The 26,999-nt window shown below is 38.9% G+C and overlaps 1 protein-coding gene across 1 annotated transcript in view; it reads right to left on the bottom strand.

Moving 5' to 3' along the window:
- The window catches only part of ipo11 (importin 11), a 115,413-nt gene that overhangs the window by 48,512 nt on the left and 39,902 nt on the right, over nt 1-26,999 (bottom strand). The window contains exons 16-22 of the mRNA XM_034118473.1: nt 21,146-21,272; nt 15,517-15,550; nt 15,289-15,329; nt 15,024-15,140; nt 11,897-12,010; nt 8,690-8,805; nt 7,649-7,725 (exon numbers count right to left, since the gene is read on the bottom strand). Of these exons, the coding sequence (XP_033974364.1) occupies nt 7,649-7,725; nt 8,690-8,805; nt 11,897-12,010; nt 15,024-15,140; nt 15,289-15,329; nt 15,517-15,550; nt 21,146-21,272 (626 nt within the window). The remainder of the gene's footprint in view (nt 1-7,648; nt 7,726-8,689; nt 8,806-11,896; nt 12,011-15,023; nt 15,141-15,288; nt 15,330-15,516; nt 15,551-21,145; nt 21,273-26,999) is intronic.

Here is a 26,999-nt window from a genome sequence, read left to right as displayed (position 1 = left end):
ACACACACACACCACACACACACACACACACACACACACACACAACACACACACACACACACACACAACTACACACACACACACACACACACACACACACACACACACACACACACACACACACACACACACACACACACACACAACACACACACACACACACACACACACACACACACACACACACACACACACACACACACACACACACACACACACACACACACACACACACACACACACACACACACACACACACCACACACACACACACACACACACACACACACGCACTGATTACGCCTTAGTACATCCTTCATAGCCCTGGGCATTTGCTGCTGAATCCGCTTCGGTTATCAACATTAACAGGAAAATGAGCCTCACATCTGACTGTGATAACGGCCTCTGAAGTGCCTGTAATGATTGTTGGGGACATTGAAAAAATGTTGGTCATCTCCCAAACCAAGTGTGTGATGGGGATGGCAATGTTTGCTAAATGATGAAAGTTAACAGATACAAAAAAAGGAGAGCCAAAATATGTACTAAAGTGCCATAAGGACATAGTGTAGTGTGAGCCTGCCATATAGAAAATGTTTGAACTGAGTAAAGCCCTATGATGGAGGTTTACAAATGGAAAAGGACTATTTTATTTTTAAATGTATATTCATCTATTAATTTAAGTTTAAATGGGAAATATAGAAAAGTTAGAGGGACAACCTCAGGAGAGAAGTCAAACCATTTGTATTGTGCTGATGATAGCTTTTGCATTGCTATCTTATTAAAGCTTAACTCCTTAAATACATTCTTATGGGTATAACATTACCCCTGCAGCTTTCCAAAGACAACCTCATCTGACAGGTTTTACTGTACACAAAGGACTCATTGCAAAACATAAAAACAACATGATGGGAAGCCAGCTGTGCGGGAGTGACTGGAGTCTTTGAAAAATCATGGACGAGTAATCAAGCATGAGAAAAGCAATAATAGTTCAGCAAGGGATTCAATGAAGTAGCAAAAAACACATTTATGGGGAGACAGTTATGTATGAGATGAAAAATGAAAAAAGTTTCTAGCGCTGTGCTGTCTGTGCCTGGGAAAAACTTGAAGCATCTCATACAAGTTGCAGCAACAGCAGCTAAAAGATTGATCAGGTTCAAATTATCAAGAGATTTAGAAGGATAAAAATATATAGATAATTACAATATCAAACCTTGAGAAACAATGAATGCACTGGATACAAATAAACACACTGCTACATAGGTTTGCCCCAAATACGCTACCATTCAATCTACAGGAAAGAATGGCACTGGTGGACACAATGGTTAAAAAGTGATATGGACAATAGTGAACATCCAGTACACACAATAAACATTAATAGCAAATGAGCCGGAACTAGAATGACTGTCTTGGAGATGTACGTCTTCGCCAGCCGGTCAAGTTGCACTTTTAATAAATGCCTGTCCTTAACATAATTTCAACCCATTACAGATTTGTATGAAATAAACCTAAATGATGACCAACACACATTTTTGTGTGTTGTAAAGTCACAGTGATCTTGAACATTTAAAACCTAAATCTAATTAGCTCAACCTTGAGTCGAAGTGTGTGCCAAACTTGAAGAGATTGCCTGCAGGTGTTCCTGATACATACGGAAAACCTGGCAAAATAGGCCGTTTGAGCGTAGGGAAAAAATATTGGGAGAAAACGGATTCTAGGATCACTTGATGAGCTGCAAGACCAATTAGATGTGTTTATGTAAATTCTTGAAACGATATGCTTTTCTAATTCATCCCAATTTTGCTGAAAATATGGGCATATATATGCAACATCTGTGATAGCGGTAATCAGTCATTTATTCTAGTTGAGAAGCTTGTTATAAGAGATTGTCCTTTGACGGGGATGTCCAGATTGATCCATGGAGCACATTAGCTGGGCAGTTAACTGCGAGACCACATTCTTTCATAGGAAAAGGATTAAGCTGAAAGCTCTCAATGCAGCATCATTGATCTTTATGAGGGTGGGATGACATGTCTTTGGCTGCCTCAGTAATTGCTAACTGATGGGATGATCATGAAGCAAGGTTTTGCATTCCCGGCTTTGTGCTGTTATTACTCTAAAGGCCCTTGAGCAATGTTGTACTGTGGATAGACCAATATCAGTATGGAATCTATGAAAGTTATTTGCCATTTAAGTTAAGCAAAAATCCCAAAACACTTAGTGGTTCCAGCCAGCGTTGAATATTTTTCAACTTTGCATCAAATGTTTTAACACCAGCAGAAAAAGAAGGACCGTGATCATTTGAGTTAGTGTGATTTATCATTAATTTTTGAATAATTGAAGTGTTGATGAGCTACTGAATCGATGGCATGGAGCGCTTGTACTCTACTTTTCTGAGGTCAAAGCCAAAAAACTATTTTGCAAAAAAACAAACATTCAAGTACTTTGTGTGGTTTGACATGAAAAGTAGGGCTGTGCAATTAATCGTATTTTAATCTCGATTACGATTTTGGCTTGCAACGATTACGAAAACAACGTAATCGAAATAAAACGATTATTATTTTTATAAAAAAAAAAAAAAATGTAATTTTTTTTAATTTTTTTTATTGGTTTTTCAGTTGAATTATACTTAAAGTTCAGGGTAATCAACTGTTAAAAACATACTGTTCACATTTTTGTTTCAATAAATGGATGTTTTCAAAGTAAATGGATAATCGTTTTTAATAATCGTGATATCAATTATTGACCAAAATAATCGTGATTAGGATTTTTGCCATAATCGCACAGCCCTAATGAAAAGTGATCACAAAGTTACTAACGCTGGCCCGTTTCAGACCTTGTAATAAAATGAGTGTTGGGTGATTCAATTACAAGTGAACAGCTGTAAGTACAAGTCCCAAGGTTTCTGATACCGTGTTAATTTGTGGTTGCTGCTTTTTTGAACATTTGTAATTTCCTCCATATGTTTCAGACTGAAGGCCTCTCATCATTTATTAGACATGTTGCATGCCTTTCCCTGGACAGATTTACCTTGAAACAGCATGTTCTTATTTGTATATAAAATGAGGTTGAAATGAATAGAAATTCTAGCTCTATCACTTTCTCACACTAATCAATGTAATACCAACAAGGAAAACAACTTCCATGCTGACTCTCCATCATCGGCTCGGTGCAGCACACAGCTGAATAGTGTCCTAGTTCAGAGCGTGGTGGCAGTGATACAGAACGTAGTGCAGGTCTAACAATTTACCAAGGCAAGGCTCTTGACATTCTAATTAGGGAATTTGCCGTGATAGAGCGGGGCTCTTTATCGGGCCGGCCAGGCCACACACCTGGCAGGCTGCGACAACATACAAAGCCAGACAGTCTCAATGGCCCACATCCCGCCATTGCTCTCTATGAACTAAATGAATGGACCACCAAATGTTGTAAAAACCAGCCAAAGATGATGACTGACTATTCTGACAGAAAGACAGAAATCGAAAATCCAAGGTAATTTCCTTAACGCTATTTTTCTAAAATGACTTAAATAAATGCATGATTGTTAAATGTTAAATGATAGTTCACTAATTAGGTGTTCAGTGTTACAAGGACGGGTTTTTACGACTGTTTGCAAATTCATTCTGACCTTTGACCATAACTCTGTGCTATCATCACTCATCACAGAAGCTTTGACCTCTAATACTTGCTTTGACAACTTCATTAGCTTTAATGAGGCTTGTGCTTTAAACTTGATCAAAGGGGAAACAAATATTTTTCACAATAACAAGAGATACAAAGACACAGGGCGAGGGAACGAGGGCTCGGGCGGTACAAAATGCTGATGAGCAGCTACAATACTGTAGTGGTGAAACCACACATTGATGTAAATAGATTATGTTAAAATAAGGGACACTAAAAATAAGATAAAGGACATAATAATGACGTAAAGGACAAAAGCATGACATCAGACTACTACAGAGTTTCTTTGGAGAGGAGAACGAGGATTTGGGTTGATTCAGGACAGTGAGAATGTGGAGGAGAGAGCAAAGGTGGATCATTCATAACCTTAAAAAAGGAGTGAAGTTGAGAAGAGAATATAAGATTGCTAAAAATGTGATTTAGGATATGATCAAAAGCATCAATGCATCTTCCAGATTCAGTGTTCAAATTATTCTCTCAACTGCTTTTTGGAAGTCCATTAAAACACTCTACGAAAATACAGGATAAGGAGAAATCATAAGAGGAGAAGTAAATTGTAAAACGCTTCATCTATCAATTTATTAATCTACCATTCCATGATAACTCTTTATAAAAGGTCATGTGACATGATTAAAAGCTCTGGAACAGCTAGCAAATTGAGTTATTAGCAAGACTGTTTTCTAAATTCTTAAACAACTTGTATCAGTCAAGTAGGAAATACTTTGCAGACCTTCACAGCAGATATAGAGTTATAGTTATTTTTATTAATCTAAGGTTTATAGCTAGATCTATTATATAACATGTGTTACCGTTTTGTCATGCATCAATCTCAAATTGTTAAATGACTGAATCGTCTTCTGTTGTTTTCAATCTACCCTCTTGGTTATACAGATGACTGCAGGTTAGCATGGCAGTGGTAAACATAAAAGTAAGTAAGAATGATGTAAGAGCAGCATCAAAGCATCCAGAAGATTCTTAAGCACAGAGGGACCATTCACTGAAATATTAATGTACAAATCTGACATGCATAAAAAAGCTAAATGCTTAAAAGAAGGAAAACGTACCTATAAAATACATTTGGCTCTTATGTTGGGTTTTTACTTTACTAATGCTGTTAGCTTTAGTAAAGTAAAACCTGGGGAGATGTGAAAGGTTTTAATTTATTCGCATTAATGTGTCTGTCACAAGTAGAGAAAAGCTCATCTCCGTAGTACTCACAGAGAAGGATGAGAATAATAGTAACATTTCCCTGAGGTTATGTAGACATATGTGGAGATAGGCAAAACATTGTAACACAGGCTCTTGTCGGATCACAAACAGAAATGTTATGGTCTTTTATAGGGATTTAAAGATATTACAAGTACAGAGCAAAATTATTGCTTTTTGCTAGGGCTGCAACTAAGTACTATTAAGAAGAAATATTATTTTCATTATACGTTAATCCGCCCAAAACCCCAAGCTAACTGTTAAACTATGATATAAACAAGGGAACACAACTATTGATAATCTACTGCTGACTAAACATTGCCTGCATCTGTTAAGATCTGAGATAAATGGTGCAGACAAATGAGAGCATGTCTGCAGGTTAATCTACCAGCTGATATGCAAAGCACGCTATCAAAGTGTTCTTTCAGTCATAATCAACTCCACCCTATACATCCTTTCTTCCGGGATTTTGTGCTTCCAGCTCCATCTGATAAGCCCTAACCCTTTATCTGTCAAATGTTGACTTTATTCTTGTAAGTATTATTATTTAAACATGTGTCCCTTATTTCCCCTCCATTTCCTCTTTATGGTACGCCTTCTTGTCGATTTCACATCCCCTCTCATCCCTCGTTAAACCAGCCATGTATATCAGTGATACGAGAGCTGGTTATTGTGCACTTAGTACTTTGATACACTTAGATCGATCATGGTGAGGCAATGAGGACTACCATTTTCACTTTTACATTTATATGATTGCATACATGTAACTCGTGTTTTCAGTGAACTTTTATTATATTTTCCTTCTTACTAGGTTACAAAAACAAATACATGCTCAGTATCATGCTTTGACCGGTGGCAAGTGTGACAACCCCTTCTCACATACTTAAATAAAAACATTTAAATACAAACAAAAATGTTGCAAATGCTTGGCTTTTACATGCTTTTTTGCAAAGGTTTCATAGGCTTCTGGCTCCATTATTTTGTATCACCCTTCAGTCACCTATTTGACCTATTGACCTGTCTTTAGTCTAAATTGTAACGCAACTGTTGCCATCACAAGATGAAAATAAAAGTGCCTCCTTTATCTTTCCATCCATCCATGTCCAAGCTTTTTAGAGGCAGTATGCATACTATACAGTATACAACTTCTTTGCCATTCATTTACCTGGCACCACTTTGTTTCATTCATCCGTGGGGATCTTCCCAATCCCTTGCTCGTATGTGTGTCATGGATTGTGTATCCGCACAATAAGTGATCAAATTCTACAGTATAACCCAATAAGGCTGAGCTTGTGATCATATTAGTCTGGCTCACACGTTATGTGTAGAAGCACCTAACTCACGGACACACACACACACATTTTGGCAGGTGATATGTCCCCAGACCTGTGATGAATCATCCAGCCAGCTCCATTCAATCTGCCACTTCTCTCTGGTGCCTTGAGAATACTGCAAAGCTACACCATCCAGAGGTGGGAAAACTATAAAGATGAAGCCTGTGTCCATGGATTGCATTAAGTTACTCATCATTTCAACTTCTCTGTGTTTTAAAAGTATTTCATCATGTGATGCTGCTTTTTTCCATCTCACAGACTGACTGTTTGGATGTGAAATGCTTTCCGTGTCTCTCCTCTGTACCACACACCCACACACTGATTATTTTACGAGATATACACGAGAACCCGTTATTTGACCTCAGGCTTATTAAACTCCAGATTGAATTATAGCAGCATGATTTTTTCATTTCATATCACTAATTCAATATATGCTTGTGTTTGTCACACACGTAACAAACACAAGTTAAAAGATGCATAGCCAGAATCGCTTTTAAATAATGGAATCTCATGTGAGTAGGGATGGGTACCCAGCCCCGGTATTAAACGGGCCCCGGGGCTGAATTATTAAAGACCGTGGTACCGTTAAGCTCCGACGTTATCGGACCTGGAGACATGTAAAAAATATATGTCATATGTATTATTGCTACACAAACATTATATTGCAGTTTTAGTGTCACCAACTCCGTTTCTAATATGCAAAAAGACTGCAAAATGCGTCTATGATTATCTTTAGTATTTTCGATCTTTCCAATCCAGACGAGAGATCTCTCTCCCCCGTCTGTGTGCGAGGTGGCGGGGCAGTTTACACACACACAGCTGCTACATGCAGCAACACACACACACGGAGGAGATGGCGGAGAGAACGCGCTCCAAGGTGTGGTTAAACTTTACCCGTCTCGATGTGGACAATGCTCGTTGCCAAAAGTGCAATAAGAGTTTAGCATGTAAGGGTGGTAACACGAGCAATTTGTCTAAACATTTTGCAAAAGTGCAACACATTCAGACGGAGAAATGCACCGGGTTCGACTGTCTTTCTAGTAGCTCTGTAGCACCATCCACAAGTAACGTTTCCACGTCAGGTGTTATGTATACTAGCAGCAACACACGGAGCTAACTCAATTATACAAACATGGGTTAATGATTAGAGGTAACTCAGTTATTTATTTTGTTAAAGTTTCAGCTATTCTGTTTACAATTCTTTATTTAATATGATTTAATACGATTTGTTAAAACATTGTTGTTTCTTTTGATGTGAAATACTATGTATTTAATTTAAATAAAAAGCAATGTTAGTTTTGTTCACAATTTGTTTAGTTAGTTTACCTTTTTTTTTTCTCCAAAAGAACCGATAAAAGTACCGTTAAAAGACTGGATCGATAAGCGGTATCGATAAAAGTAACGATACCCATCCCTACATGTGAGCTCACCCATCAAAGCTGCCATGTTCTGGAAAATTCTGAGCAGCTCCGGGGTTATGGCTGGGCTGTTCTCCAGAGTCACCAACCTGCGTGATGAGAGAGAGAGAGAGAGGGGAGGGGAGCAGGCAGAAGAGAACGTTAAATGAGAGGAGAAGAGAGCAAGTGCAAATAATAAAACAGAAAATGAGGGAAGTACAGATGATATAGATTAGAGGTGGCAAAAGAAAATGGGAGGAGAAGCACAACAGGACACATTACAGAGAGTGAGCTAAGAGGAAAACATGGGCATCACAAAGGAGGAAAAATAATGCATAGTTAAGCGAGTTAAGAAAAAAGTGAAAAAGAAAGCAAAAGTTATTTGCGTGGTTTGGCTCAGATAAAAGAAATGTCAAGACATCTTAAATACATGTGATGGTTGATAAATCAGTGAGTATTCTGACACAATGTAGACAGGACAGAGACATACGACTTTGTGCTACATGTTAAGCAGGGATGATGGTACAGTAACAAAAAGGTAACCCTGGAAAATTATTTTCTAATAAACCAAACCTTTTGCACCCTTTGCAGGCTTAATGCATTTGCAAAAGAAAGTGTTTTGCAGTAGAATCTAGAGAGAAAATCATTTGAAATGGCATGTGATTCAACAATAACATGAAGGCAGGATTGTGAGGAACATTAATTATCACAGCTTCATCACCCACCGAGAGTGGTTGTCTGTGAATAAGCAAATTATTCTGAAACAGATTTCACAGTGAGCCCATTTACCACTATTTTGTTTGGCAAAGTGTTTGCAGCTTGGCTCCTATATATGAACTCCACATGACTCTGACAGTGAATGAGGATGACAATGAAAGTAAATTAAGCAACACAGAAGAGTAGAAGACAGAATAAGGCAGATGCAGTGTCTGTATGGATGGGTGGTCTGTGCGTCAGTGTGTAATGACATGTAAGGGAGGAAGTGATGTCGACAAGTTTGTCATTTACGCCTGCATCAGGGAGTTTTTTCTATAACTCATACATGTGAAGAGTATTGTGTATGCTTGTCCGTACCAAAGCTCTAGTCCATCCTCCAGCAGATACACATGTGGCGGCTGGGAAACATCGGTGCTCAGCTGGATGACAGGAAGAAGGAAGGGGTACAGGTTCTTACACTCAGCACTGAGGCCCTGCGAGAACACATAGAAACAGAAAATCAATACTAAATTAGGGAAACCTGACAAAGACAGCAGACCGGGGCCTTTAAGAAGGGGATTGTATGTGCTTTAGCTTATTGGGTGTTCCCAGCCGACCATCTGATAAGAGAAGAGAACAATAGACTAATAGAAAAGTTCACCATTCCAATGTTCGAGCTTCCCAGCATGCATCCCTTCTAAGAACACGGTATCGCTTAGCCACACTACCGCTGCAAGAGTTATTCTTACAATATACAAGATTTATGTATGTAAGCACGCAACAGGCATGTGCACTGTTCCCACTTTAAATAACGAGAACTAATTTATAGTGTTTTTTTTGTTCTTATGTCTATGCAATAAACATGCCTTAAAGTACAAGAGGTGATGAGGGAATTTGCATGTTCATTTTATGGCTCTTTTAAAACAGCGTGGGCCCCATTTACTTTAATTGGTTGAAAAACGGCTCGGGTACAACCGCACAATCTAACCTCATGTTCTTTAAGTGGCTCTATACATTTTAATGGTGGTTCAATTGAAAGTGGGGTGAAACGGACAATTGAATTTTCCTTCGGGGAGAATTGATCATTCAAATGTATTGGATAAATCAGTTTGATACACAGGGAACAGGTATTTAGACCCTCCAGAAAAACGCGGGCTAAAATCCTTGATTATGCGGGCTAAAATCCTTGATTATGCGGGCTAAAATCCTTGATTATGCGATTAAACATGCGGGGTTTTTATGTGATTTTATGCGGTGAAGTTGCGAAATATGCGGAAATATGCGAAAAGTTGCGAAATATGCGGGAGGCGGAAAAAAGGTGATTCTTCTCCCACACCCTGTTACTAGGCTACTACTGAATGAAAGTGAGCCCTTTTAAAGAGTTCCTATGATAAACAAGCATACTAGAAGCAAGCTACATCACAAAGTGTTATTTATGTATTTATATATGGGCTATTTTAATCACTCTCTCTCACACACACACACACACACACTCTTCTCCGCCTCATTCTGTTTTCATTTACTCGTTCGTTATCTGACCAGCTTCAATCTTGTAGGCTACTCACCTCGTTTCTTGTAGCCCTCGAAAGGGTTTTGGAGGTTGATGCCTCGGTGAATGCGAGTTGTTTGGCTTTCTTGTCCGCAGCAGCAGAAAGCATTTTCGAATGTTTGAATGAATCAAAGTGGGTCGTCACCGTCGATTTTATCTTATGCTCCAACACACAGTTGCACGGGGTGCAGAATAGTTTCCCCCCACTTTCGTGCAAGACATCGGGGTACTGCTTTGCCCGGTCTTTAGCAGAAATGTTCGTAGGCAAATGAGATGGATTCGATTTGTTCATCTTGGTCAGAGCCTTATAATAATATATAATAATAATAGTATAAAATAATCTATATGGCGCTGATCTTGTTGTTTTCTCTCTCGTGTGAGTTCCACACATTCACTCTACGGTGTTGTTTACCTGCGCGAGCTGATGACATCACTACTTCACGTTAACTTTTTTTTCCCTCAATTTTGTGTGGAAAAATGCGGGGATTATGCGACCTTTTAATAAATATGCGCCCTTTTAAAAATCTGCGCCATTTTGCTGATTATGCGGTAAATTATGCGATCGCATAATCGCGTTTTTCTGGAGGGTCTAGGTATTGGACATGTGGCTATAATATAAGATGACGGTGTGAAGAGGCAGCCGAGCAGTGTGTCATCTTGACCTCTACTGCGCCACACGGCTCTAATCCCTCACAGGAACACGGTCAAGGACAGTGTAGCTGGGTTGAATTGAACACTCGAAAAAAAAAGTGATTTTGTCCACTTATTGTGGAATCATTTAGGTATTATTTATACAAAAGTATGATGGAATTTACCTTCATGATTAAAGATGTTTTTAGTTATACATTCAAATTACAGACATGACGACATTTGCATTCAATAAACCAGTTCTTTTCTGAACAAACAGTGCAAAGAATACTTTTTTTCCTTAGTCAGCACTATATTAAACTCTACATTAGTGTTTAGCTACACGATTGGGTGATCCAAACCCTTTCAGCTGTAAACCGTATCTCCCACAGCTTGCCAGATGTGTGCTTATGTTAATATTTGAAAGGAAGAGTGTCTCTTATCACTCAGCGTTCAATCTCCCACTGTGAAGTAATGCTGCGACAGCCACATGGGGGTCCAAATATTTCTGCAGGCTATGACAGGCTGCTTCTAGACTAATTCTTCTTAAGTTCACCAAGTTATTGCTGATAAACTATTATACAAGTCTGAACACAATTTAAACAAATGTTCACATTGCATCTGCCGCTACATGCTGCTAACATAAAAAAAAACTTTTAAAAAACTGACGGTTTGGACATACTTCTGAATCTAAGGTTCAAATCGTATATCTGCTTGTTGAATGAGAAATTGGATCTGATAATGATAAAGCAGCAAATACAGACTTGCCCAGCTTGCCTTCCTAGCCACGTTTACATGTTTGGCGCAGTGGACTAGTGCGTTGGTGTTCGGATCAGGGGAGCACAGGTTCAAACCCCACTGCAGTCAGCATGTCGTTGTGTCCCTGGGCAAGACACTTTACCCCAAAATTGCTCCTGTGGGGATTGCCCACAGTATTGAGTATGTAAGTCGCTTTGGATAAAAGCGTCTAACAAGTAACATGTAATGTAATGTAAGGAAAAGGTCAAAAGAAAATGGTGGTGCCACAGTAACCCAGCTGTTATGGGAAATACACCGGACCCAGATCTGTCTAGCCAACAGTTTGGAAGTCAGCCTAAGCTAAATGTGGCCAGACAAATAAATCCACAATTATTCAGATCCACTAGACAGCACCAACTGTTGAACCTGGTAATTCCACTCACAATGAAGTTTAAATTAAAGGAGCTATTCAATCCAGGGAAAAATTAAATAAGTTAAACCTCAGTTAAAATGCAATAGCTTTTGTTACTGTAATGCTTATTCAAAAAAGTTTGTTCAATTTGCTTTCCTCTTGTGATCATGGGAGAGAGCTGGGTTGCTGCGATACCATGGTGAGCCAGCCAAATGTAGGCTTATGATGCAGAAACATTGAAAATGGGGGTGCACCGTACCTTTACCAGGTGGATGAGAGTAGTGAGGATGGCACATCGTAGCATGTTGTGTTCTTCAGATTGCTTCCAGAGCAGGGGCAGGTACTGCACCAGGCAGCCTACATACGGCCGGATCTAAAGGAGAATAAAAAGTAAGAAGCATAGCAGATATGACGGTGAGAACATTTTAACCACTCATCAAACATATGATAGTCTCCTATAAATGATGCAGAAGATAAAAGTATTTTCAGTGAGAACAACAGGTTTCTCTGTAAAGTGGTATGTATATTGGTCAATTACAGAAACACACTTAGAAATAGCGATCAATTAGCAACCGGGGTAAAACAGGTCAGATTTTCAGCTAATCGGCCATGAAAATGCATTTCACTTTAAAAACCACCAATAAAAAAACATTATGATAATGCAAGCACGATTATAAATGCACTAATATGTACTTCACTTTCCTTAACACATACAATGAGAACTTAGGATACTGCATGCCATGCACTATAGTAGCATGGTTTGTCTCCTTACGTACGTTGATTGTTGTGGTGTGTAAGGTTGAGTGTAGCTAGTAATATTGTATTATAATCCATAACAGTCCATTTCTAGTTTATAACCAGTCCTTCAAAAGACAATGCTTATGGACACATCTATGATGTTGTTTGACTGTTGATACAGTGCATCAGAAAGCATTGTGTGGGTTATGAGTGAAGTCAAAATGGACAAATGCTTTAAAAATGCATTATAAATGCCTCCAAAGATGTGGTCTTCATAGAAAGTGTTACAAAAATCGGAATTGGACAAGAGGTGCAAAAACTCAAGCAATTCAGTATACAGGACTAAAGACAAGTTAGCTACCGTTTCGTTCATGTAAGGCTTCTCCTCAAAGCTTTGTATGCCTGTTTTTTCTTGCAGTTAACTAGACACAACTCCCTTATCCTATACCTCAGTCAACCCTAATCGGCTGCTTCAAAACATGCTGCAGTAGAATAGATGTGTGGAAAAATATAGCATATTTTCTTCTTAGTATAACAGTGTAAATCAGAACTCAACGGAGGGGATCTCTTGATGCCTCAGTGCGCATGGAAGCCAATTTGGCTGAGACATGATGCATTTGTGGATCAATAATGATGTTCAGATTCTACTTCAGTATGCATTGTGAAGATTTACCAGCTTCACTCATTAAACTAAGTTAAGAACATCTTGAAACCAATTCCTTAGAGGATCTTATAACAAAATACACTCCACAACCTCCATAATGCAGAAAACAAGACGGGCAATGACTAAGTGCAAAGAGAGAAGAAAATATTTGTAAGTAATGTAGAAACGAGCCAAAGACAATAAATAAATAAATAAATTTAGCTGACATATTTTATCCAAACACTAATTAATAAGAAGCAAGGAGAGAGAAGCTGAACAGAGAGTGTGTCACTTTGAATGTTAACTGACACAAAGCAGAGGAATCATATTGTTTCTGCAGGTACAGCAAAGATGAACAATGCAATTTACCAAAATAAGTTTCTGCGTCTTTGCTTCCGGTCGACCTCTTGCTAATAAAATGAGTTTGACCTTTTAAATCAAGTTGATTTGTATTTAAACACTTGGTCGGTCACCAAGTGGTTGTCGTCAGTCTCGACCCTGTGTGAAATTGGAAAATGTTATGGCACACTCTGTAATTCAGGTGCAGTTGATGTGCAGCCAGCCAACTCTGAGACATCCAACTTCACTGGCAGTGAATTACAGACTTCAAAAAGTTTTCCTGCCATTTTCCTGTGCCTGCTGACCTTTGTGTTCCCTGTCGCTCTCTAAGTCCAGGCTGCAGACCCCTTACTGGGAGGTTTCCTCCATTACACCTTGTTAAAGAGTTGGCTATAGGCAGAGGGAACCGTTAAATCATAATTCGACATACAGCCTTGAGGAGAGAGATAAACAGTAAGAAAAACCGACACACAAACCAGCCTAGGGTGACTTGTGTGAGACTGACAGTCGGTAAAGGAGCTTAATCTCATCATATCTGTCATCATGTTCATTTCATTGCCTAGTTTTCTCAGTGGCTGCCACTCTTTGTGGCTTTGAAATCCCTTGTGAGAAGAGTTAGAATATTAATGGGACTTCTACTGCTTTAGATGTTTAGCCAAGGCCAGCGACTCAGAAAGACTTAACCAGACTGACAGTTCACAATAATGAAAGCCGTTTGTTAGATATTTAAGTCAGGAGAATGTTTAGGGAAGGTGCTTAAAACAGATCTGAAAAGAGCCCTGTGAGAGTCATGAGAAAAGGCCTTTTAATAAATGGTAAGCAGTTAAATGGATTAGAACTAAATATTGGATCCTCATAAAAAATCTAAATTGCGACCACTACAAAAGCACTGCAGTGTCATAAAGAAAACGGTGTCATCATGGTAAATGAGAGCAGACATCAGAACAAGGTCTGCTTTAGGCGCTGTGATTTACAAACAGTGAAGAATTTGACAAAGGGTCACTTTGCCCGTGTCCCAGGGAGTGAAAAATCATTCATGTCTATTTATCTTTTAAGGACAGATGGTTGTTTAAGCTTGGTGGTCTGGGGCTAGTGCAGGGTGACAAATGTTTTGAATGCGAGTTATACTGTTTTTTTTTTTTTAAGCTTTACATGTCCCTGCAGAGTTTGAATCGATGAACATAATTTGAGCAACGCTATGCTTCACAAAGCAGCTACCTCCACAGATGTCCAACCCAAGGGCTTCTTTACAGACACTAAAAAAACATTAAGAAAAGCAATGGCCTATGTCAGGGGTGTCCAAACTACGGCCCGGGGGCCAAATGCAGCCATTTTGAATCGGCCCTCAGCAAATTCTAAAAGTATAATGGAATATGGCCCACAAATGAAACTTGAGCTTGTCTTGTACTTCTTAAATATATCTGAAAACATATATTACACAGTAGTGTTCATGTGTTAATAAGCCCACTTTCTGTCAATTAAAGTTGAAAATATGTTCCAACAAATCTAAGTTGATAAGAAAACAGCCCAATAACTTATTTACATAACAGGGCCCAGCCCTTCGAACATTTTTCAGTATGTGGCCCTCAGTGAAAATAGTTTGGACACCCCTGGCCTATGTTCTAAAACATAACACTTAAACTGTTGTTTAATAAACAAAACCCACCTGGATGTTGACCCTCTCAATGACACAGGAGATGACATGGAGCACCTGCATCTTAGTGTCACACTGCGTCACCTGCTGCAACAGCTGGAAGAGCAGCCCAAAGATAGACTCAAGGTACTAAACAAAAAAGAAAGACAATCTAAGCGTTAGAAAAGCAGGAAGGGAGAGCTGAAATCTGTATTCATTTATTATCGTGAATCCTCTGCTTGTCACTTGATTGAAAACATTCACAGTCAATTCCACGTTAGTGATAACAAATACTCACTGGCAGGAATTGCTCTGTCCGGAATTCAAAGTCATCAACAGGTAGTTATGAGTTAAGGATGAATTCAAACAGTTTAGGACAGATATATATGCAAACAGTCATATCTTCCTAAGGAAGGCCATCAGATGCAGTGAGGCTTTAACAGCAAACAAAGTAAGAAAAGCATAATACAATTATTTGGTTGAGAAAATGCTGCTTTGAAAATAAATAAAAGAACTGGAAGGATATTGAGCTTCAGGGTTGTAGCCGTCTCAATCCGCACCTATGAGAAAAAAACAAGATAAAAATTCAATTTATTTAGTACATCTGGATAAGTGGTTTATTTAAGCTACATAGAGAAAAGATATACCAAGTTTGTATTGATATAAGGGAACAATTAATTAATTGAACAAAACAAAACAAAATGACAATGGAAGCTTTGGAAAGATCCCAGACATAAATATCTCACTATAGGAAAAGGCTATAATAAATGAAAACTGAAGGAATGTTAGCTAGATACACACTGTCTATTGTTATAGAAAGAAAGCGGCCTCTCCACTCTCATAGACGAGCAGTGTACTCCAGCAGTGTCAAAGGGACGGTGGAAGCTACACGGGTAAAGAAAAAGGTGTGGAACGTGAACTCAATTATAAGAAAGGGCTTGCTCTCAATTTCACATCAAATTTAAAGTAAAAAACTCAAAAGTGGGTGGGTGTGTGTGTGTGTGTGTGTGTGTGTGTGTGTGTGTGTGTGTGTGTGTGTGTGTGTGTCTTTCTTTAAAAGCAAGATGTGTGAAAGGCTTTTGCCACAGAAAATGTAGTCTAAATAAATGCAGGTGTATTTGACTTTTTCATAATTTTCTGACATCTACATCTTTCCTTGGGTCTTGCAAAAGGGCATTTAAATGTTTTTATATCCTCTTGTGAACATTCTTGTGTTACCGTGTGATTTCTAGGCTATTCAAGCATACTACAGGACCAATCAGTTATACAACCAATTACTTATTTTACAACAAGCTAATATCTTAGCGCAGCAAACCAAAGCTAGCTGGTGTATAATCGTCACCAATTGCAATATGCCGATTTTAGAAAACCATCCCACAAAAACAACTTTAACATTTAGTGCAGAACTTGTCGCAACAATTAAACTTTTTTTCTCAAAGGACTATATGTCATCAATTTATGAAACAATAACATTGATTTCCCCTGTAGTGACTCCATTAACATCCAAAAACAAGATGTAAAACTACTACTACTTTTTATGGTTTACAGCATGACATTGAGTTGTATAAAAAGATTTACATAATCCACACAGATCTCTTTGTTCGGGTTTTTTCATCAAGTGTTAACATGTGATCATTTTGGTTATGTTGTCTTAAAGCAGAAATAAATGAATCTTCTCTTTGAAGAACAGCATGGAAGATTTACAATTCATTCAGAAATACATGAAAGCATACTTCATGTGATTAAACATCAAAAATACTTAAACTGACAAACCTATTTAATTGTCCTCCATTCACAAGAATTTCAAACACTCATTTTATGTTCTTAATGTAAAGGTAAAAAAGACCCATGTAAAATGTACATCAAGAAAATGAACTGCTTGAAGTTTAATTGACACACAGTTGGATTTAGAGATGTAAAAATCCCCCCCTGGGTTTGCAAGATCATAAAATACGGAATAATGTTTGAGTAATGCTGCATACATTAAGAAGCAACCGAAGGAGTATGTTGATGAACGAAGCCTATCAGTTGCCATCAGCACTGGCCTTCTGGGAAAATCAACCACTAATGAGAGAAAATGCATTCAGTTCTACAGCAAAGCAGAGTAGATAGCTTCATGAAATACTTGGATGGGTCTAATGACACACACACATGCACGCGCGCGCGCGCACGCGCGCACACACACACACACACACACACAGTCTGATAATAAAAATTCAGTCAAAACATTTGCCTCATTATTATTCAGCTTCAAATGGTCTTTAAATGAATACTAAAAAACAGCAGGTTCAAACTGAATTTTAAAGTGATTAAAAGTTTAAAATTACACTGAACCACCTCACTGAATCCAAACAAGCCAAAGAAACATTTCTACTAAGCAACCGCTCATTACAAAGCAACACCAGAGGCCTGACAAGTTAGGCTGTGTTAAACGATCCGGCGGGCCTCCACTGATGTCAATAATGACAGCTTTTATTTCCAGGATCTTAGATACATTTTATAAAGATGGAATTGGCTAAAACTACTCTGGAGTGGTTCAAAGTGTCATTGTGTCTATATAGACAGCACTACAAAGACAACAGAGCACAAAACACAATCAACTGGAAGTGTTGATTAGAGCACATTAATAATAATTTGCTGAAAGCTACAGCTGGCTAATTACGAAAACAACCTGAAATAGAGATCTTTCTTCTATTAAGCTTTTATAGACTTATAAAGTATTAATGATAGTTCTTTCTGATTTGATTGTGTGTCTCAGATTATTTAACTACACATTGAATAACTTGACACAGATTGGAAGATTTACACTGACAAGAAATATGTGTGTTTGGTATGGGGTAAATGCTACCTGATGTAATATGTCTCAGTATATCTCAGACAAATTTTGATCTAAATTAAAGACCATTACCATTCGCTCCAACACTCCATTGACGAGTTTGTGGTTCATCAGTGTCGGTCAGGATAGTGGATTTACTGTTTAGTAACCAAAAACATAATTGAGTGGGTTATACTAGTGGATTATATTCATGAGACATAAAATCCATATTAAAATGCCTCAAAGCCTCCCTGCAGTCGAGGAACAGTGGGCAGAAATGGGAAATACTGTTGACTCGAACAGCTTCATGTTGTCAAAGAGAGCTTTACAGACAATTCTAGAAAGTAATGTTACCTCCCACTGGGAATGCAAATGGCCTGGAAATAGAGAAGTTAAACTTGCAAGCAAGATTATTTTTAGCCTTCATTTAGAATCTGTGAATAAAAATCAGAGAAGTATGCAGCTGTGAAAAAGAAAGGAGAATGTAGGAAACGTGGATAGAAAATCTGGCACAATAGAAAACTGCAAGCTATTGGCATCAGAGTTTACAATTCAGCTCAGAGTCATTGATGAGGGCCTATAAACTGTGTCACTAACAAAGCTCCCACGGGATGTAACTTTACCTCAAAAACCTGAAGTAACTGTAGACAGACAATAATCATTTATATCAGCACAAAAAAAGAAGATATAGTAGAATCTTTGACAATAAGCTGAAATAAATAAGCATGTACAATTATCCTAAATATACCCTTTCCTATATAGCAATAAAATAGAACATTACTTTGTATTACATAACATCTGGCTCATAAATGGTGGAATGAGCTCCCTATTGACGTCAGGACCGCAGAAACTGTGCATATATTCCACCGCAAACTGAAATACGCATCTGTTTGGATTGCACCTTGGCAATTACATTCTTAAAGGGAAAAAAAAAACAGCACTTTAAAGAGTTAGCTTTGGCCTTGTATCTGATTCACCAGCACTTACAATGGTATGACCTACTTGAAGTGAATACATCTGCCCTTGTTGTTCGGGTTAAGTATCACTACAGTTTTTGCACTTATTGTATGTCGCTTTGGATAAAAGTGTCAGCCCAAAGAAATGAAATGTAATGTAATCTGGATTGCACCTGCAATTCATTATCTGCTTTGACAGGCATTTGATTAACACAGAACGCTGCCGACTCCTCAGGTAGAAATATCACATCACACTTATTAAGCCACATTGAACAGCATTATGCTCCCAGCCCTAGCATCACCGATAACTGAGCTAATAGTTAACTAGGTTACAGTAGCTAATGTTAGGAGCAGTTAGTGGTTAGTGCTACGTGTAAAACTATGTTCAACAAGTATAAAAAACAATGCTGCTTGAAGAAACTGCTTTAAGAGTTAATTTGAAGAATTCAGTGATTGCATTTAAGGCACAGACATGTCTAACAGTTGTACCTTCTCATATCTCCCTACAGGCATATTTGTTGCTAAAGAGAGTCGGTGGCTGGGTGGTTACACAAGGAGATGATACGGCAGAAATAAAAATGAAAATTGAAAACACTAAGCAGGCACAGAAAAGATCAGCATCAGAAATGTGTTCACTCTATCACCAAATAGGCTTGTCTTTATAAATTAAGACAGTTCTCGCTTGAGAAGTGCCCCGTTTACAAATATCTAAGAAAAACGTTTTAGTTGAAACAATGCATGCAGTTAAATTACCATTTTGATCAAACTACAACTCTACAGTTGTTACAAGTGTTTCTTGTCAAATCCACTAAAACAATGTCAGAGATAAATATATCTGTTATCTTGAATGATTAACTTTCCATCTGAAGTACAAGGACCGCCGGATAGCATGAGAGAAATTGATAACCGATCGCACTGATTGATAGAGGGCAGTTTTCTCCATTAGTGGATTTTAAGTTTATGATCAATAATTCATTCTGCCCAAGAGGTTCTAATTTGCCCAGACAATATTGATCGGGAGTCACAACATGATTGGTGAGCTGTCCAGTGATCTAACATTGAACTTGTGTGAAGAAAGACTATTGGAACAGTTAAGGCTCATTAAAACTTCAACGCATGGCATTTAATTATAAAAAGCTTTTATGTAGGGATGAGTATAATTGCCCACATTTGGATGCCTCCAATAATTAAAACTGTAAAACAAGATCATATTCTGTGTGACTGCCTTTCATGTACTGTAGGTTTATTAAAGCAATACTTCATGATGAGCCATTGAATGCTATAGGGACAACATTTACTTAAATGATATGATGCTATGTATATCCACTGTAGCAACCTGCTAATGAGCTATGAGGCAAGTAATGACATGTGAGAAAAATGTGACCTTCCTCAGTTAATTGGTATCCATGTACACAGGTGGCATCGGGCCCCATTGCAGTCTAAATGGCTGTGAAAACATAATCCTGGGGCTCTAAACCTAAATATACTGTTTCACATTGTTAGTGTCATCATGTGTGCTTCCAGACCCATACATGAATGATGCATCATGCATGTCACAATTGGGGATATACAATTAACATCAGAGAGCTGCACAAATGTCACTGAGTTTATGCTTCCCTCCATCCATCCATCACAATAATATATCAGGGCATGGTGTTTGCGTGTGCTCTGCAAATATAATCTTAATTACATTGTAATCATATTCTATGTGTATTGCAACAAAGGGGAAGGGAAATAAACATACATCCAAAAGTTCATCGACACAAAGAGGGTTTAAGAGGTAGGGGAAGCAATTAGACGCAGAGAGATTGAACCCAGTAACTAGAAAGGGTTCAGTCTAATGGGGAGATTATGTTGAATTGCATTGTAAATAATGCATAGAACTTTTCACACCACTTCATAAACATTATTTTTTAAAGAAAACACATCAATCAAGTGCATGGCTCATGAAGCAGGAAGCCAAATGATGGCAAATTTTACTTGGCATAATAATGGCTGCTTTTCCAAAATGAGGATTACAAAGAGGTTTTTCAAGGCCATGGCTGAGTGAAAATGTTAACTAGTAAATTAAACTTTTAGCTTTTTGATAAAAACGATTCCAACAAATTACCTCTTTAAAGAAAACAAAAGAGAAGTTTAGAAATCAGATGACACACCTTCCCAGAATCCCTCACTGACTATGTTTGGCTTTGTATAAAGTTAGCAGAGTCATTGATGCGTTGCCATGACGTTAAGCTGAGAACTCGTCTGTGTCGCTGACTGTGCACTTTCACTAGGGGTTTGTTTAATTCATGACGAAATGAACATATTCTGAGGAAGCTGCCACTCCAGTGATTATGAGCAGTGTGCAAAAGAAAACACTGATTTATGTCTGTATGCCTTACCACCAAGTCTGGATCCTGCATGAGGCTCAGGATGACCTCGTAGAGTAAAGGTCGAAGGTCGGATTTGAACTTGACAGCGATCCACTGGCCTATTAGCCAGATCACCCGTCTGCGAATCAACTTGTATCTGAGGAGGAAAGAAGGATGGGAGATTAGTAAGTGCTGGCTTCAGATAAATAATTAATCAAAGTTCTTCTGTGCACTCTTCATCCATATCATAAATTAGAGAAATGAATCAGCTGGCCCTCTAATCCTGTCTCCACAATTTAGCTACATTATTTAGGGTCCATTAAAAATGACTGGGCCAGTTATTCAAAAGATTGGATTCTACCAGTGATTTTGACTGATCATCTTGACTGATTATTGTCCTTTTTTTCCCACGTCATAACAAAAACAGCACAACACATGCACTGAACAGTAAATAACCAGAGTGTCGGTTAAATTAGAGTCCTCAGTGAGGTAGCGATAGTGGCACTAAATGGATATTAGAGACTCATAAAAGCTGACACAAAACACGAAAACCCAAGTAAAAAAAAAAGGCAAAATAGGATTCCCCTGAAAAACAATGTAAAGACTAAAGTATCCCTCTCAATCATCACTTATGACCCACTAGAGGCGTGTAGCGGTGTCTGCTGAGACCCTTCCTCTCTACCTGGATCATCTCTTGCCCCCGCTCTGGCTCCAGCTCTCACTCCTCTGCCTCTTCTCTTCTCAGGACCGGTTCTGCCCTGGCTGACACTGTAATAAGTGGTGTCTGAGTCAAAACATTGGCTATATGCCATCTAGACTGAAGATGGATAAAGTCACTGGCTAATGGCTTTTAGCCGGGTTAGAGGGGCCAACTTTGAATAATGCGTTTACACAAATCAGCGAGCTAGTACTGCCCATTCTCCCTTGAACAATGAGTGTGGTGTTCAGGCATTTGTTTTATGAATGCATGGTTACAAAGCAGCCTTGTGCTGCATGTCCCAAATGTAAGGCACTGCGTGTTAGGTGATTTTGAAACAGTTGTTTTGGGCAGGCAAGAAGTATCCCTCTGCATCGGCCCTCGTACCCGAAGAGGGAGAATAAAGGATAGTGGGATGACACTTTTGATGATTTATTTTCCAAAATCCACAGGGAGCCAGAAAACACAGTCTGTGCCACCAGACAGAAGATACTAAACACAGAGGATTGGGTCTTTGAGATGGGTAACAACCATAGATAACAACACTGTGTGCATTTGTCTGTCTTTTCTTATGTGTGTACAAGGACAAAGAAGAAAAGAGCTGGCTCCTGTATTTTGCTTGGATAATTGGTTTAATTGATTTCAAAACACTTCTAATTAATCTTTGTCAAAAGCATTTTGAAAACTTAAACGTGAGCCTTAAGATAACTAACAATATTATGCAAAATGCCATGTGGACTGAATTTCTGATTATCTTAAAAGCACACGGCAGCACTTAGACAGTCCTGGGTGGAGCAGAGGAGCATGCAAGGAGTACAAATCAACTTCCAATTACTTCTAAATATAAGAAAGGCAGTTAGATCAGATTTTCTAGAATCTTTTATGGAGGCAGCAACATATGGGATTGTTCCAAAATGATAGCGCAGGTACAGCAGTATCATTGGACAACGGCCATGTGCACATTCAAAGAGTAATCTCAATATCCAGGTTCCAAACAACAGCTTGGCAACAAAATACAGAAACTCATCACAGGTTATCAACACATTTCTTGTTCTTTTTGGAGAAGACAACAAATTAAATCAATGTATTACTGTGTGCGAGTGCTTTTGATACATGGTGCATTGTTCTGTGAAGGACCATTGGCAAATATATTTATGCAAGTTTATACTTAAAGAACTAACATTATTTCTGACAATACTGTATAAGCTGATTATGAATCATTTAATGTATCTGTTGAATCGACTAATTCCCAACTTATTCCCAGCTCTAAATGCAATATAAGAGTGCTGCACGTCTGTGACAAGGACAAAATATACTCTGCAGCAGGTGAGGGTACGTCCAGTAGCATCTATTAATCTATTATTAGTGTGTGCTGGCAAGGTGGAAGAAATGGATGGAAAGGCAGATGGAAGGCAAGGCAAGGCAAGTTTATTTATATAGCACCTTTCAACACAAGGCAATTCAAAGTGCTTTACAACAATGGAAGACATTTTAAAAATGGCATTTAAAATCAGTCATTAAAAAGAAAAGATAATAAAATAAACATTAAAAGAAAAAATACATGGATAAAAGTTAAAAGTTACAGTGCAGTTTAAGATGTGAATAGTTCAATTAAAAGCAGCGGCAAAAAGAAAAGTCTTCAGCCTGGATTTAAAAGTAGTAAGAGTTGCAGCGGACCTGCAGGTTTCTGGGAGTTTGTTCCAGATATTTGGAGCATAAGCATATTTGGAAGGGCGGGTTGACAGGGGTATTTGTCCATCAGTCAAAGGTTAGACATGACTAATTTACAGTAAATCTTCTCCTCCTCCATAACATCACACAGCTGTCAGGGACCCTGCTCATCCGTCTGCCAGACACTCATGTGGCCCAGATATGAACTTAATTAATTGCAGAATCACAATTTCACATTATCCTTGAACAAGAGGGCACAATACTCCTTTGCGTCTATTCTACAGACATTTAGGGATTAAGGGGCAATGTGTTGTAAAAAAGAAGATGAAAATTGCAAGTTCAATTCTAAGGCCTTTGTGAAATGCTTTTCATTTTTTTATTAAGTGTGCGTTTCCTTAAGCAGTATGGCGATAGTTATCTGTAGTAACCCGATTAATTACATATGGATAAGGTATTTTAAATTGAATAGTTATTTGAATTATTAATTGAGCATCAGGTCAAAATGGATTATCCTTCATAGAGAATGACTAAGCAGCTGCCTCCATCAAATGTTGTTCGCCTCTAGCTATCGGCAAAACTCTGACATTCGTCTACATGGATGTATGGAAAACTGTTCAGTCAATTGTGAAGGCCATTGCATGATTACGCCCATGTGGTGGCGCTGTATTGTATTACATAGCAAAATGGAAAAGTGTAGCCAAAACGGAAAAAGAGTAGGAAAGAGCGGTTTGTTTTTGGCTGGAAACCATTAGTGGTACATAAACACCATGGTATATATAAATGGCCGTTAGTCCTATAAACTTACCCTTAAACAGCTCTTGCACTTTCTAAATGAATAGGTGCAAGTGTTTCAACCGACTTTCTATGTTACTCCAAATTACATTACATTGCATTTAGCTGACGCTTTTATCCAAAGCGACTTACAATAAGTGCATTCGACCAAGAAGATACAAACTTGAAGAAAACAGAATCATATAAGTACATCAGGTTTCATAGAGCCAAACCATTTCAAGTGCTACTCAACTGGCTTTAGATAAGCCAGTCCTTTATTAGTAATTTGATTGTTCGAAGTGGAGTCGAAAGAGATGAGTTTTTAGTCTGCGCCGGAAGATGTGTAAGCTTTCTGCTGTCCTGATGTCAATGGGGAGCTCATTCCACCATTTTGGAGCCAGGATAGCAAATGTTCCTGAATGTCATTGCTGCGACTAAAAAGCCAATTCCCATCCGTTTAGACCGAAGAAAATGTAAAAATAAAGTACTGTAGTGTTCAACTTTTCACCATTTTATTGAATATGAACGTTTAAACAGACATCTGTAGAACATGACTGCTCTCGGAGCGAATGTCAGTATACTCACTGGGACCTGAAATCTATCTGCTAATTGTGGTGTTACACCAGGTGAAAGGCTTTGCGAGTCACAATGGGAGCCCATACAAGATAAACGGAAATAAACATTATTACACTGAAAGTAGTAGAACTGCAAGAATGGGGGTCGTGAACCTGAAAGTCTGTATCAAATCAAATCAAGTTTTATTTATAAAGCACATTTAAAAGCGATTTTTGGTCGAGCCAAAGTGCTGTACATGTAATAAAAACACATTAATCAATCACAATAAAAGACAATAAATTACAACAGATATATAAAAAACACAGGGAAAAGTCAGGAGTCGTGCTCCGCTCTAACTAGAAGGCCAGAGAGAAGAAGTGTGTTTTTAGTGTAGATTTTAAAACCCCTAGGGTCTGGGCCGACCTCACATGGAGGGGCAGAGTGTTCCAGAGCCTAGGGCCAGCTGCTGCGAAGGCTCGGTGCCCTCGGGTTTTAAGCCTGGTCTTGGGCACTACCAGCAGCAGCTGGTCAGCAGACCTTAAAGCTCTGGCTGGGGTGTAGCGCTGGAGGAGTTCAGCTATATAGGCCGGAGCCAGCCCATTTAGTGCTTTTAAAAACAAATAAAAGGATTTTAAAATACATTCTGAACAGAACTGGAAGCCAGTGTAGTGAGGCCAGAATAGGGGTGATGTGGTCACGCTTTTTGTGGCCAGTCAGCAAACGTGCAGCTGCGTTTTGGACTAGCTGCAGGCGTTTAATAGAGGCCTGGTCCATACCCACATACAGAGCGTTGCAGTAATCCAGTCTCGAGGTTACAAAGGCGTTAATAACCCTTTCTAAGTCTTTAAAAGATAAATACGACTTGGTTTTGGCCAATTGTCTTATTTAAAAAAAGCAGGATTTGACTACGGTGCTGACCTGCTTGTCGAATTTAAAAGTGCTAGTGAAGGTCACTCCAAGGTTCATGACAGAGGGGAGGATGTTTTTATTGAGAGAGCCCAGAATATCAACCGGAGAGGCTGGAGGTTGGGGTCCAAAAAAGATGACCTCAGTCTTGCTCTCGTTGAGGTTGAGAAAGTTTTTGCTCAGCCAGGATTTTATCTCTGCTAAGCAGTCCATCAACTGCTGTGAGTGTTTAAAATTTGCTTTGAGAGGCAGATATATCTGTACATCGTCGGCATAGCAGTGGAAGGGAATATTGTGTTTTGTGAGAATTGAACCTAGGGGCAAGTATGTACAGTAAAAAGAGGATGGGGCCCAGAATAGAGCCTTGGGGAACCCCACAGGTAAGAGGGGCTTTGGCAGAGGAGAAGGCACCTAGCTGTACTGAGAAGCTACGGTCTGTCAGGTAGGACCTGAACCATGCAAGGGCAGGCGTAGACTACTCGCTCCAGGGCTTTAGATAAAAAAGGTAGCTGGGAGATGGGCCTAAAATTTGCGAGAATGGAGGGGTCGAGATTTTGAAGGCAGCTGGGACACATCCTGAGCTAAGAGAGGTGTTTATAAGTAATAAAATACTTGCACCAACTGATTCTAAAACATCTCTGAGAAGGCGAGAGGGAATGCTGTCTGAGGTGCAGTTTGTCAGCCGCAGGTGCTTGACTCCATCCGAGAGAGAAGAGAGGGATACAGGCTCAAAGTGGTCGAGGACTGCAGGGCACAGAAAAGGAGCAGGATCTGGGGTAGCACTAGTGTGGGCTAGCCTAAGAGCAGATACTTTTTAAATAAAAAATGTAAGAAACTTATCACAGAGAGTAGTCGATGGCACAATTGACTGCCGTCTGGTAGTCGGAAAGGCAAGCACGAAGGATTTCTAGGGAGACATGGAGTTTATCCTTTTTCCATTTTCTCTCTGCACGCCTGCAATCGCGTCTGAGAGCACGAGTACAGTCATTAAGCCACGGCTCTGAGAGAACTTTGGTGCGTCTAAGCGTAAAAGGAGCAACAGAATCCAGTATTAGGGTACATGTCGAGTTAAACATGGAGATAAGCTCATCAGCATTAAAAGCACAGTTCACATCTAATTGACAGATCGGAGAAGCATTAAAAACATCTGAGAACTGTGAGGCAGTCAAGGGGTTAATCAAACGCAGACGACGCGCAGGGGCACGTGATTCGACTCCTGCGGAAGGAATCGAGGTTGTAAACAGAACCGATAAATGGTCTGAGATACGCGTTGCTGCACATATT

Source organism: Trematomus bernacchii, unplaced genomic scaffold (assembly GCF_902827165.1).
Source record: "Trematomus bernacchii unplaced genomic scaffold, fTreBer1.1, whole genome shotgun sequence".
Taxonomy (NCBI): domain Eukaryota; kingdom Metazoa; phylum Chordata; class Actinopteri; order Perciformes; family Nototheniidae; genus Trematomus; species Trematomus bernacchii.
This window is presented reverse-complemented; position numbering and strand designations above follow the sequence as displayed.